The sequence below is a fragment of the Verticillium dahliae genome, genomic scaffold (genome assembly GCF_000150675.1).
Source record: "Verticillium dahliae VdLs.17 supercont1.22 genomic scaffold, whole genome shotgun sequence".
NCBI classification, from domain to species: Eukaryota; Fungi; Ascomycota; class Sordariomycetes; order Glomerellales; family Plectosphaerellaceae; genus Verticillium; species Verticillium dahliae.
In genome coordinates this window covers 166,154-179,164 of record NW_009276918.1, presented here as the reverse complement: position 1 = coordinate 179,164, position 13,011 = coordinate 166,154, and the positions used below count along the sequence as shown (strand labels likewise).

General features: G+C 54.1%; 5 protein-coding genes across 5 annotated transcripts in view; 3 read left to right on the top strand and 2 right to left on the bottom strand.

Annotated features, from left to right (window-relative positions):
* Positions 1-1,765: 1,765 nt before the first annotated feature.
* On the bottom strand, positions 1,766-2,155 carry VDAG_08738 (uncharacterized protein; the record flags this gene model as incomplete). Its single annotated transcript, XM_009651055.1, has 2 exons — positions 1,766-1,940; positions 2,013-2,155. The coding sequence occupies 2 exons, from the start codon at positions 2,153-2,155 to the stop codon at positions 1,766-1,768; spliced, it is 318 nt and encodes a 105-aa protein (XP_009649350.1).
* A 561-nt stretch (positions 2,156-2,716) lies between these two features.
* On the top strand, positions 2,717-4,382 carry VDAG_08737 (acetamidase; the record flags this gene model as incomplete). Its single annotated transcript, XM_009651054.1, has 2 exons — positions 2,717-3,733; positions 3,789-4,382. 2 exons carry the CDS (start codon positions 2,717-2,719, stop codon positions 4,380-4,382), a joined length of 1,611 nt encoding a protein of 536 aa, XP_009649349.1.
* A 711-nt stretch (positions 4,383-5,093) lies between these two features.
* VDAG_08736 (peptidoglycan binding domain-containing protein) lies at positions 5,094-7,441 on the bottom strand (the record flags this gene model as incomplete). Its single annotated transcript, XM_009651053.1, has 3 exons — positions 5,094-6,494; positions 6,560-7,283; positions 7,347-7,441. The coding sequence occupies 3 exons, from the start codon at positions 7,439-7,441 to the stop codon at positions 5,094-5,096; spliced, it is 2,220 nt and encodes a 739-aa protein (XP_009649348.1).
* Positions 7,442-9,155: 1,714 nt separating this feature from the next.
* VDAG_08735 (FAD binding domain-containing protein) lies at positions 9,156-9,696 on the top strand (the record flags this gene model as incomplete). Its single annotated transcript, XM_009651052.1, has 3 exons — positions 9,156-9,275; positions 9,342-9,518; positions 9,577-9,696. 3 exons carry the CDS (start codon positions 9,156-9,158, stop codon positions 9,694-9,696), a joined length of 417 nt encoding a protein of 138 aa, XP_009649347.1.
* A 2,444-nt stretch (positions 9,697-12,140) lies between these two features.
* Positions 12,141-13,011, top strand: part of VDAG_08734 (pectin lyase) — a gene marked incomplete at both ends in the record, with an annotated part of 1,486 nt that continues 615 nt past the window's right edge. Inside the window, 2 exons of the mRNA XM_009651051.1 lie at positions 12,141-12,283; positions 12,365-13,004. Of these exons, the coding sequence (XP_009649346.1) occupies positions 12,141-12,283; positions 12,365-13,004 (783 nt within the window). The remainder of the gene's footprint in view (positions 12,284-12,364; positions 13,005-13,011) is intronic.

Here is a 13,011-nt window from a genome sequence, read left to right as displayed (position 1 = left end):
TCAAGGCACGGCCACAGGGCAGGCCCTTCCACCTAGCTATTCATATTAGTCTTCGTCTATAGTAAAGGCCGGAGGGGCCTAGGTATTAGGGATATAAGAGCTAGGTATTAAGGATAGTAGAATAGGTATCTAATTATCCTCGCTTAGGTTTAGCTAATGATATAGCTCTAGGATACCTCCCTAATTAAACTATTTAGCTTCTATATTTAGTATACTATAGGTGAAGTAAGATCGATCCTCTATATATCTAGTATATATAAACCTATAAGGGTATATAAATAGAGCTATACTATAAAGTTTATATAGCTTAAAGAAGTACGGGTAATAGGCTAGGAAGGTAGTTAGGGAAACGGTTAATACTTTATAGTTAATAGTAAGGCGGCTATTAGAGGGGTTATAGGCTAGTAACTCTGCTTTATATTTTAGGTCTAGAAGAATATAGGCCTAGGTTAATATACCGGAGATAGCTAGGTTAAATAGGATAAAGTCTATCTTTATATTATCTAACCTTTATATTAAGAGGCTAATTATTTCTACTAAGATCTCTAATACTCTTAAGTAGGGGATCCTAAAGTCGAAAGACCCCTAGGGCTAGATATTAGCGGCTCGGTTATAGGTACGTAAGCCTAGATAGTTCCTTAGAGATCGTTCTCTATTATCGATATCTCTATCTTCTATAAGTAATTAAAGTAATAAGTAAGAGCGTGCTCGGTTTATATTATCGGTTAGGTATTATATTCGCTATCTAAATAAAACGAATATATGGATACTAATATCGTTAATTAAAACCTTTTTAATTGTTGAACTAATATTAGGGAACTCTGTGGTTAGGATGGTGATATCTAAGATATCTGGGATATCTGGGATCCACTGCTCTCAGGAGCACGTGAACTACGGCTTACGTGATCGCTGAGAGCAGATGGGTATATCTGACTCACGTAGGTAGCAGTAACTCAGAGAAGCAGACAAGAATAAATCAAGAATCAACCATCACAAGACTTATCAGATACCCTACCTATTCAGAGCTCGCAAGCACAGCGGAAGTACTGGATTGGGGTTCACATAAGCAGTGAAGCCCTCTCAACATTAATAAAGGATAGGCTTCTAGGCATTAATAGTCGGTGATATAGTAGCCTTATACGAGAACTAAAATTGGCCTTATCCGACCTGAATATAGTTCCTCGGTAGTTATCCCCTAAGTTAGGAGCGTTCTAGGGTGCCGTTTGTGAATGTTTTCCTCTACAGTAGAACGGTCGTCTAGTCTTACCGTCCCATCCGCAATAGAAGCAGTCATCCGCAGACACCGCGGTGGCATCACCATCTGGTCTCGGGTTCCTGGCTTGAACTCCGAGTGTAAGAGCGGCATGGCCCAGTTCCCCCGCTTCCCCACGATAGCTTGGCTATTTTAGTGGTGTTTTTAGTGCGCTAGGTTAACTCTTGTGGCGGGCCTGACTACCTGGAATAGGCAAGGTTGGTATATAGCAGCATCACGGTAGGGAAGTCGATGATAAGAACGAAAGGTACACCTGATGCCAGGCATGAAACTCGCAGTAAGACTGCACAAGCTAAAGAATTTATGCCAACCAGGCCTCAGCCCTGATCACAGTGATAATATTGCTAGAGGCACTTGACAACGTTCTGGATACTCTCACGGTCGCCTTGTTCTTGTAAACTTTCCGAGTACCTCCGACGAACGTTTTTTCTCGCCCACAGTATCTCCCCGCAACATATCATCATCGGACAACGAGATGTCCCAACCACGTCCCTACCATTTCGACTCTGCGGCACTGACAAGTCTGTGATACTTGCTGGCGCTGCGAATTCGAAATTTCTTTCCATACTTAATCATGACGAAGAAAACCGACGACGTGGCCATGCCGATGAAAGCAGCAGAGATAAAACAATTCTGATAACCAAGGTTCATCAGCCAGGGCGTGATTCTGTATGTCTTGTCAGTTGCTTTTGGTTCTCCCAGACATAAGCTCTGCATAGCCAAGGAAAGGGGAACTGACCCGTAGCTGACGGCAAAGGACATGGTGTTGCGGACCAAGATAACAGTCACAATCGCATCTCCGCTGATATCGTGATAGCTATCAATCAGATAGTTCACACTCAGGGTCACGCCGATTGTGGTCGCGAAAGCCAAGGATCTCATGGCAAAGATCAAACTAAACCAGTGGACGCCATGAGCAGCGCTAACACTCTAGAGTATGAGACCGCTAGGGACTACGACTACGCAAAGAAAAATTGGCCAGAGCCGATACTCGGACTCTATGATTCTGTTGTTTTGACGGGTCAGCTTGATAGTCAGCCAGTCGCTTAGCGATTCCGGGGGTCTCCAAGAGTATGTCGTATCTCCGTTGATCCAAGATCAGCCCTTGGACTTGGAGATATGGCTATCTCGTAGGTACCAGATATGATGGCCAGGGTGTCGTGTCACGCACATCAGAGTCTCGATGGTGCCTTCCTCAACAGCCGTCGGTGCGGTGATATTCCGAGATAGTTGCACCTTGTGAGGGGTTGGAAACAACCGATTTTCCGAGGGCACATACATTCATGTCATCAAGCACGCTGCCACCTTCTTTTGACTTTGTCTGCCTTTGGTCCAGCATCGCACGCACCCCTACTGAGTTTCCGGCAATACACCAAGTCAAGGTTGAACGACCAGCCTCCGTTTTCCTCCCTGAACCGTCTTCCACATGCACATCAACCAACAATGGACTCGAAACCATTCTGTGTTCTACAAGTCAAGCCGGTGCCTCGGGGAACCGACGCCTTCGAAGCAAAGCGGGCGGATATCCTACAAGCGTTCAGCGAAAAGGTCCCTCACGCACACTTCCTTTCCAAGGATATCATCGACAATGCCCCGCCTGACGTTTCCAACATTCCTGTCACTTGCGGCATCCTGTCGCCTCTAGAGCTCGCCATCACTGAGAACTACGATGCCGTTGGTCTCGCTGCAGCGATTGCCTCCCGCAAATTCACCGCCGTCAGCGTAGCCACAGCGTTCTCCAAGCGGGCCATCATCGCCCACCAGCTGACTTGCTGCCTGACCCAGTGGTTCATGGCAGAAGCCATCGAGCAGGCTGCCCACCTCGACGCACACCTCGACGCCACTGGGAAGACTGTTGGGCCCCTGCACGGCGTACCCGTCAGCATCAAAGAACATATCCCCATTGCCGGCAAGCCCTCCTCTGCCGGCTGCCTCGGCAGCATCGCCATCGACAGCGAGGACTGCCAGATGACCGCAATCCTGCGCAGCATGGGAGCTGTCTTCTACTGCAAGACCAACCAGCCACAGACCATCATGCATCTGGAAAGCGATTCGCTGTGGGGCCGGGTCCTGAACCCCTTCAACACTCGCCTGTCCGCTGGCGGCTCCACTGGCGGGGAGGCCGCGCTCATCGCCATGAAGGGCTCAGTTCTCGGCGTGGGCACCGACATAGGAGGCAGAATAAGAGGACCTTCGGCGTTCTGCGGTATCTATGGGTTCAAACCCACATCATACGTGCTGCCCACAGATCGCTTTCTGGCCAATCCGTGCCCAGCAGAGCTTAACGTGCTAGCCGCTCCAGGACCGATGTGCCGCAGCCTTAGAGACATGGACCTGTTTCTTCGAGTAGATCTCTCGAAGGAGCCGCACCTCACTGACCCAAAACTTGTTCCCATGCCCTGGACCGGTCTTCGGACGCGGATGACTAGGGTCCTCAAGATCGGAATCATCGACAATGATGTTTTCGTAGAACCGCAGCCACCAGTCAAACGGGCGACGGCCTGGGCTCGCACAGCTTCTCTCCGATCCCGAGTACGCCGGCGCCGTAGAGGTCACATCGTTCAAGCCCTTCGGTGCCGCCGATGCCTGGTCCAAGATTCGGAGAACTTATTGGCCCGATGGCGGTCAAGGTGCCAGGGACGAAATAGTCGCAACGGGCGAGCCTCTCCACCCCCTTTCAGAATGGATCTGGAAAGACGCCGAGCCCCATGGGATGCTCACGGCGCAGGACGTGGCCCTCATGCGCAAAGACAGAGATGACTTTCGCATCAAATTCGCCCGGAGCTGGGCGGAGCAGGACGTGGACGTGGTTCTGGGCCCCGCCTACATCGGCCCGGCGTGTGCGCACGACACGGCGTTTACCTGGACGTACACGTCGCTCTACAATTTTATCGACTACCCTGGCGTCGTATTCCCGACGCCCATCGTCACCCAGCGCGGGGAGAAGTATGATGCGAGCTATGTACCCTTGAGCGACGCGTGTAGGGAGGCCAGACGGCTTTGGGATGAGTCTGATTTTGAGGGCGCTCCGATCAATCTGCAGTTGGTTGCTCGCAAGTATCACGACATCAGCTCTTTGGGGCCTTGGCCGTCGTACAGGATATCCTGACAGATTCTCATGGTAGTCAGGTCCGAGCACGTATGTAGTCAAGCAGCACATCTCTGTCTCTTCAGAATGCATGACCCAATGATACAAGGAGTGACCTGTCATGTTAGCCTTGTCGCGGACACACTGTGCTGTGGCTTGGGTGACGGCATGGGCATGGCAGCTCTGAGTGTCTTTCACCGGAATCTCCCTATGCTGGTGTTCACTTGACAAGCGCGATATGGTTGATCAGCTGAATATTAGATGGTTTCTCATGTTGAGCAGCACGGCTTGGCATGTTGACTCGGCGAGATGTCGTCATTGCCTTCCTCCCTGGCTGACCAATATCATGGCATGGTCTTGGCCATGAGCGGGCTCGCTTAATGCTACATGGCATCCTAATGAACGATGTCATGTACATGGAGTGAGCAGCATGGGTTCAAAAGTGCATGATGTGTAGCTGTATGTAACACCTTACAGCAACAGGCCATTCTTCGTCAATTCTGAACATGCCATGAGTCTCTGACGATCAAGTTCCATCGAATATAGAAGCCACACTTGAGGTTTTGTGGAAAGAGGATGGAGAACAAAATCTACACCTATAAAGGCCAACCCTTAGTACGTAAGATCGTTGGAATCATATCATTGTTATTCGCGCTTAAGAGGCAAGCTAGTAGGAGACACACAGTTCGTTGTACATGCTCCAAGCTTTCCAGCCATCAGCAACCTCACCCATCATGGAAACAGCTTTCGAACATCACCCTTCAGCCAAACGATCAGGTCGTGATATCCCCACACAGCGTTGTACAGAATGGTCTGGGCGACAGCCGCCTCGGCATCAGGGTTGCTGGTGCGCCACCTCCTGATGGCCCCAAACGGCGCTGCCAGCAAGTTTCCGACGCCCGAGGCTGCTGTGCCGGCGACTCGGACGGCCGCCCACTGCTTCGCGTCCTCGGCCGCTTTCAGTTTGGCCTGTCTCGCCTCGTACAGCGGCTTCCAGTCCACCAGCTCCTCTTGCACCTTCATGTGCAGTCTTTCCCAGAGGCCGATCTGCTCCTCGTACAGCTTGACTTCGGCTTCATCCTTGCCTTGCGCTGGGCGCACCCACATCCAGCCGCGTTGCGCGGGTGGCAGGGTCACGACGTCACACTCCTCGTGCGGCTGCTGGACGCGCACCAGCGGAGTGGTCCCCGGGACATCGGCCAAGGACTTGTCACCGAGGTCGCTATCGTTGCGGAACGCCGCGACGTTGCCGCTGACAGCCTTATAGACGGGTTCCGGGGATTCAATGGACGGGGCCTTCCTGGGCTTCGGTGTGGGAATCTCTTTGAGCCGGTACCCGTTTTGAATGAGAGCCCGGCATCGATATGGGCCCTCTTCTCCCTTCGGAGCTGAACCCTTGTATTGGTAACGAAGCCTCACGGACGGGTGGACCAGCTCTTCCGTCGTCGACAGCTTGACGCGGTCCGGTCCCATGCCGACCCAGCCCTTGACGGTGCGGCCAAACTTGGTGAACACGTTGCCGCTCTTGTCAACAGTCGCGTCACGGTAGTACAGGCCCGGCTTCCGGGGCGTGGGATCATTGAAAGTAGCACTGCTGACGGCCACGTCGAGAGCGGCCGTCTTGGGTGGCGGGTCGTGGATCTGGGCCATGTCCCAGGCTTGGGGAACGGCCGAGGCGCGTACGTCGTAGAAGACGCGCTGCATCTCGGGCCTGCTGAACTCAACACCAACGGACGACAGCTGGTCGGCCATCCAGGCGAGCGCTATGTTGGCGCTCTGCTCGTCCTCCCATCCGCCACCAACGTCGCCGTGGTTGCCCGCGAACCAGACCTGGCGCAGCACCGTCGTCGTGTTCTCAGCGCCGAGCTCCCAGAGCGTCGGGCCAAAGGCCGAGCGGTACTCGTCAAGGGCCAGCGCATGGAAGGCGTGCTGGACGTTGGGGTGCATCTCGAGACTCGCGAACCGAATCTCGTCGTCGCTGCGGCCGCCGGTAACGGCGCGCCAAGGACCCTTGGGTACTCCGAGGCTGCCGACCGTGTCCCATACGCCGACAGCCTTGACCTTGGCCGGGCAGGGCACGTAGCTGAAGCCCGAATCCCCGTTCTTGGCCTTTTCCGTCAAGGCCAGTCTGTGCTGTGTGGTGTCAATCGGCCGTTTACGACACAGCGCAGCAGGGGACGAGGGGGGAAAATACGTACATCGAAAAGCTCTTGACGGTAGAGCGCCGAGATCTCGGCCCGGGTCTTGGCTGCTCTGATTTTCTCCCAAAGAATCTTCTTCTGCTTCAGGAGCCCATCGTACATCTTGTCCTCAAGGTCTTTGGCGTATTCGGGCGCCGTCTTGGCACCGCCACTCGAGAGCATGCTCTCCTGGAACGATTTGGCCTCCTTGGGCCGTTGCTTCATGGAGCCGGGGGGCTCGCCTTGTACAGACGTGTCCGTGGTCAGGTTGGCAGCATTTTGGCTCTTCCACGCAATGTTCCTCCGTTGCACTTGATCATAGTTCTCGATGCAGAAGCCGACAAGGTGCTTCGACGGGTCAAACTTCTTCTCATCCGCCCACTCCTCCCACGTGGAGTAGTCGTGGAAGATGTCGCCGAGATGGTCGAGGCCAGCACGGTTCAGAAACCCCAGGTTGCAAATCATGTCTGCCACGGAGCGCGCGGTGAAGGCACCGCGCGAGAAGCCGATGAGGATAATCTCGTCGCCGGGGTTGTAGTTGTCGCAGATGAAGCGATATGTCTCGGCAATGTCCTGGACGACGCCAAGGCCGAGGAGACCGCCGAGCTTCTTGGCCACCCAGGACGACTCGGTGCCAGCGCCGGGGTGGTAGTAGATGACCTGCGGCATGCCGCTGCAGCACTTGTGGGCGACTGCGCCGGCCAAACGGCTCACATTTGTGGCCGGGCTGTCGGTGTCGTTTCTTCATGGTTCTTTGTCAGGGGCTTCCGACGTGTAAGGCTATCGGGAATGGGGAGTTGCTCACGAGTTATTCCAGGTTCCATCGCAGCAGATAACCAGCCGCTTTCTGTTGAGATTATCGTGGGCTTGGTGCGCACAGGGAACGGTTGTTCGGGACATGTCGGGCCAATTTGGATAACGATCATCTGTCTCTGGAGCAAGTGGAAAGAACAGAAGACAGCGCGACCTGCAAACAAGCTGGTTCCATGACCAGTCTACCCTTTATAAATGCAAAAGAGGGGGAAGAACGTGAGACAAAAATGTTGCTATCATGTTGCACGAGTATGCCGTCAAAAAGGCCTGGACCGGCCACTCGAGGACGAGCTGAATGGCGGACCAGGGTGGGAGTAACCAAATACGACAGACCTCATGGTTGACATTGTCACTATTGGCAGAAAGCTCCTCAGTCTGGCATGGCCAACTGGGACAGTGTCTTCGATAGTGCGCGTTCAGGGGCTCCAGATCAGTACAGCCAAGCTCGAGACGAGGTTTTGTGGCTGACTGAACTGGGGAGAGCTGAAGGATGCCCCAGTTCATTACGACACGGCCATTGGATGGCGACCCCGGTTTCTCTCCGCACGTGAACTTGACACAGCCAGTTCAGCTTCCATTCTGTCTCGGCCCGTGCCGGGCGCTGAAGCCCAAATTGGCCACACGCGGGTTCCATCCCAGGGGAAAAGGGAAAGGGAGAATGCGTGCCCATGCGCGTGGTCCTGGGCCTACTGAGCCTCATCCATTCTTGGCAAGCATGCCACTTCTGCCCACAGGTTGGTGTCGTTCCTTTGGAAATGCCCGCGTTGGCTTTCGAATGGATGCTGAGACCGCGACGACCATTGCGAAGCAGTGCTGGTGATCCTCGTCAAGTTTTTGACCCATTGCTGTCTCGGACTAGACACCGCCCTGTAAGATCTTGCCGTGTATGGACGAATGTGAAGCGCTGATCTCTTACTGTACACAAGAGACCTACAGGCGGTGCAGCCTGGCATTAAGGACGGTTGAGAGAAGCCAAGGCGATGCGATGGTGATAGTCTCGCTGGGCGGCACGTAGAAGCGACCCTACAGAGAAGAGAAGGTGAATGTCTAACAAGCACACCAAGATATGGCCAGGTAGCAGACATACGAAATGGCACGTGGATCCAGGGCTTTATTCGTATCTTCTGATAACAGAGAGGTACCTAGGTATGGTCTGGTCGCAACTACCTAACTACCTTACCTGAGCAATCTGCCTGGTTGCTTGCCTGGTTGCTTGCCTGCCTTCCTTCCTTGCTCCTTCCTTCCTTGCTCCTTCCTTCCTTGCTCCTTCCTTCCTTGCTCCTTCCTTCCTTGCTCCTTCCTTCCTTGCTCCTTCCTTCCTTGCTCCTTCCTTCCTTGCTCCTTCCTACGTGCCTGCCTGGCTGCCTGCCTTCCTTCCTTTCTTGCTTAATTCCTGCCTACTTGCCTGGTGTCCACAGTGCAGTTCGCAAAGAGATATGGCGCCTGGTTTCTGAAACCATCTCTGGCATCTTCAACGACGATGAGCTCTCTGGTTCGTAACCCACAAGCCAACATTGAGGTTATGCGTATCCTGACCATGTCCGTAGGCCTTCGATCCGTATGCAAACGTATTTCCGGCATCTTCAAGAGGCCGAAAGCGGTGCCAACAGGACCACTGAGTGCAAATCAACGCCTTTTTCAAGAATTGCGACTATACGGTTCTCACTGCGCCCGCTGACCGCTTATACTGGTTCTTGATCACCGAAATGGACAAGGCAATCGGCAAGAACATTCCCTGATTCGCAAAAGAACACGAGCGTAGCTCGCTGAGCAGCATTTAGGCGATTCAATATCCGAGACCATGACCTTTGAGGATCTCTACACTCACGGACAGCAAATCACACTGGTCAGCGTTGAGGATCATGTGTTCCCCCGATGGCATTACCGAAGGATTCTCACCGCTGGAGACGCAGCTCACAAGGTATGCCGAACACAACCCCCCAAGCCCCAAGCTCTCTTGACAAAACTGACGTGACGGGAAACGCAGGCCCACACCATCAGTGCACATGGAGGCAACGGCGCCATGAAAACGTCCGCTGTCCTGGTCAATGCGCTCCGGCGCAAGCTGAAGGACACGTCGCACGATGCCAAGCTGACAGAAAGCGATATTTCCGACATTTTCGCCGAAGCCCAGGAGGCCCGCTTCGGTCGTGCCATCGCCGCTGTCAACCATGGTCAACACACGAACGATGCCTCTATCAAGGAGACGTCCCTTCCCCAAGATTGTCGTCGACTACTTCTTCCCCCGTTACGGCCAGCGGATGATCTTTAGCCTCATTGTCAAGACCACGGCGGGAGCTCCGACGATTGACGACATCCCTGTGCTGACAAGACACGTATAAGTCGTCGCCCGTTATCAAAGGAACAATCCCAGCACCAGCACCGGCTGGAAGGTCGGGAGCTTTGTTTCGATTGGTGTTGCACTCATCACCGTGGGTTTTCACGCAAAATTCTCGGCTGTGTTTCCCCAGCTCCTTACCATCAAGTCGCGGTGGCTTGGTGCGGACTTTCTATGCTTCTCTATTTTCCTTTGTTCTTTTCCTTTGTTTTCTAGATTCGCCAAGAACATTGCCTCCCTGTATAACTTCTCATAGCATTGGCATTAGATGTTTGAGGAGCTTGGCATAATTGTATCTGACGAACAAATCTCGGTCAAACTCAACGTCGCACGTGCGGATGTGTGCCATGGGATGTAACCAGATACAGCTTAGAGAGCTTCAGCATCATCTGCGTCCTGAAGACGGAACGAAAGGCAGTGTTATTCCCAAGTAATTAGCCTGGAGTCGCCGCTTGTCGACATGGACTGAGGGAGCACATGCGAATCCCATCTTAACTAGCTGTCGTCGGGCTCTTGCAGTGACTGGATTGATGCTTGGTTAAGGTAGAACCAATCCTCCAACTGCGTACCATGACCCATCCGTCCGTAGGAAAACTGGACGCCTGCTGTGGAGGTGGAAGACGCAGAGCGTTGTCTTCGGGGCTCAAAATACTGAAGTACCTACGTAATTCCATGTATTTGGCTTGATGTGCTGGTCGAGGTCCGAGTATCGACCTTGGATGCCTGCCTGGGTACGGCACCTTACCTTAGGTACCTACCTAAGGTACCTTGAGGTGGCTGTTGGCTGAAGACGGTGACGTTGATCTTCAATGTCGACCGCCAGGTACCTACCCAGGTACCTAGGTGGCTGGGCGACAGGCCACTTCTGGTGGCCAAGGTCATCAGCGACTTGGCCAAGGTCATCAGCGACTTGCCCCAGCGACAACCCCCTGCAGCCGCATGACTTATCGGGAGGCGCTGCCTTTGCTTTGTCTACAGGTGCCTACCTACTGCTATCGAGTATGTCCTCTTGTGGACCCTAGGATCTCTCAGGCATCTTAGGTCAGGTGCCTGGGTACCTAGGTAGGTAAGGTAGGTAAGGTACCTAGGTAGATGCTGTACCGTACCCTGGGTACCGGCCAACAAATCGCCCGAATCGCGAAGTGCTTTCTCCGGTACCCAGTATTTTGGCGCTTCAACCTGTGCGCTGGAAATGATCCTGGCCCATTCAAGGTATACATTGAGGCGCCTCACTGGTCTAACAACATGCAACCCAACCCTTGTGATTGCGCTGTGCTCTTGAGCGCCACCACTGCAAAAGGGGAACAGTTGTTAGGACCTGAACACACACACGCCATGACGAACACTGGAAGCGCACTTGCCGTATTCAGGAGGAGCTCGGTCAGTGGTTCAGCTCACAGAGCTTGACCATGGTCTACATAGCCAGACGACGAGGCTCTGTTCGTGGGCGTCGAGTGTCCCTAGCTTGCGACCAGCCTGGGGTCTTTGCAAACAGCGTTGCACCCAAGCATCCTGCCGCATGGCCAACCCGATCTTAGAGGTTGTCCGAGTCGTGTGTTTCGAGACGATGCAGCCTTACGCTTTCAGACGACCGCGTGGGGTCTGATCAATTTTAATTCAGCCACTGGACGACCGTTCGGCCGACGTGTAACGGGGCTAGACCAACGTAGTACAAGCAAACCACGACTTCGCCGGGAAAACCCTGTACGTCTGCTTCGGGGCTTTCCATAACGGGCCCCTTTCATCAAAGGTCCCCACACATTACGGTTGTTGCCGTTTCCCGACCCAAGATCTGTTGCGACGTGGTTGAGGCGGGAAAGGTATCAATGGTAACATCACAGGTTCAACCCGGAGCCAATAGTGAGAGGCTGTGCTTACCTCTCTAGAGGACAGGCTGCGTGAAACTCGCGCCTTGTGTGTCGCGACGTTCGACACCGCGGTTCGTCTTGTGCAGGACAACTGGCATCGCAACTCTGGATTGATACCTTCGTCTGGATATTCGCATTCGCCTCTTCAAGATGTGCATTAGCGCCACGAACCTCGGCCCCCAGCCTGGTAAACGCCGATGTCAAAGCCTCCGTGAGTCCTTGGCCGCCCCTGAAGGCTTTCCTATTTGAGAAGTCCCCGAGCAGCTTGCCATATCCAGCTTGGGTCGGGGGATGCCGAAGATCACGATATAAGTCGCGAGCCCTCAGATGCAGTGATCAGTCACGCCCAGGACACACGCCGTTTTGTTCTGCATTCTTGGTTACTGTCACTCTTTACACCATTCCAACATTCGTTTCCGCTTTCGCTTCTTTGCCTATTTTCACAGTGTTCAGGATCGTTCGTCCGGGCTTTCTTCCGCAGGCCGGTCTGATATCCACCGAGGCAACCGCCACTTGATACACGAAAACATCACCATATCTACTTTCACCCAAGTACTATTAACAGGAAAGAATCGCAAGGATGCGTGCCTCCATGTTTCTCGCCGTCGCGGTCGGCGTCCTGTCCCCGGCGTACGCTCAGGTCGTGGGCAAGGCGTTCGGAATGGCAGCCGGCACGACTGGCGGCGGCAGCGCGACGCCGGCCGTCCCGGCCGACATCAAGCAGTGAGTGTTTCCAGGCTCATCTGTCGTCCTGCGGAAGCATAATTGACTCGAAACCAGGCTCGCTGCATGGCTCGCCGACAGCACTCCCCGTGTCATCTTGATCGACCGGGAATTCAACTTCATCGGCTCCGAGGGCACCGCGACCTCGGTCGGCTGTGAGAACAAGGACTGCCCCGTGTCCAAGGGTGGCCAGGACTACATTGGAACGCTTTCATGCGGCGACACAGCCAGGATGAATCCCATTGCCTCGGTCAAGTACGACACTGCCGGCACAAAGCCCATGCAAGTCGGCAGCAACAAGTCTCTCGTCGGTGTCGGCAACAAGGGTGTCATTGTCGGCAAGGGTCTGCGCATTATCGGCTCGAAGAACATCATCATCCAGAACATCCACTTCACCAACATCAACCCCAAGTCGGTGTGGGGGCGGCGATGCCCTGACGCTGGGCAACACGGGACAACATCTGGATCGACCACAACAAGTTCTCCCTCGTCGGCCGCCAGTTCATGGTCTCGGGCTGGGACGCCGCCGGCCGTGTCACCGTGTCGAACAACGAGGTTTGACGGCGCGACCAAGTGGTCCGCCAGCTGCAACGGCCAGCACTACTGGGCCCTTCCTCTTCATCGGCGGCCAAGGACTTCTTCACCTTCTCGGGAAACTGGCTGCACGACATCTTCGGGCCGCGCGCCGCATTACGGCACCTACAAGAACGGCGCCACCAACGTCTTCC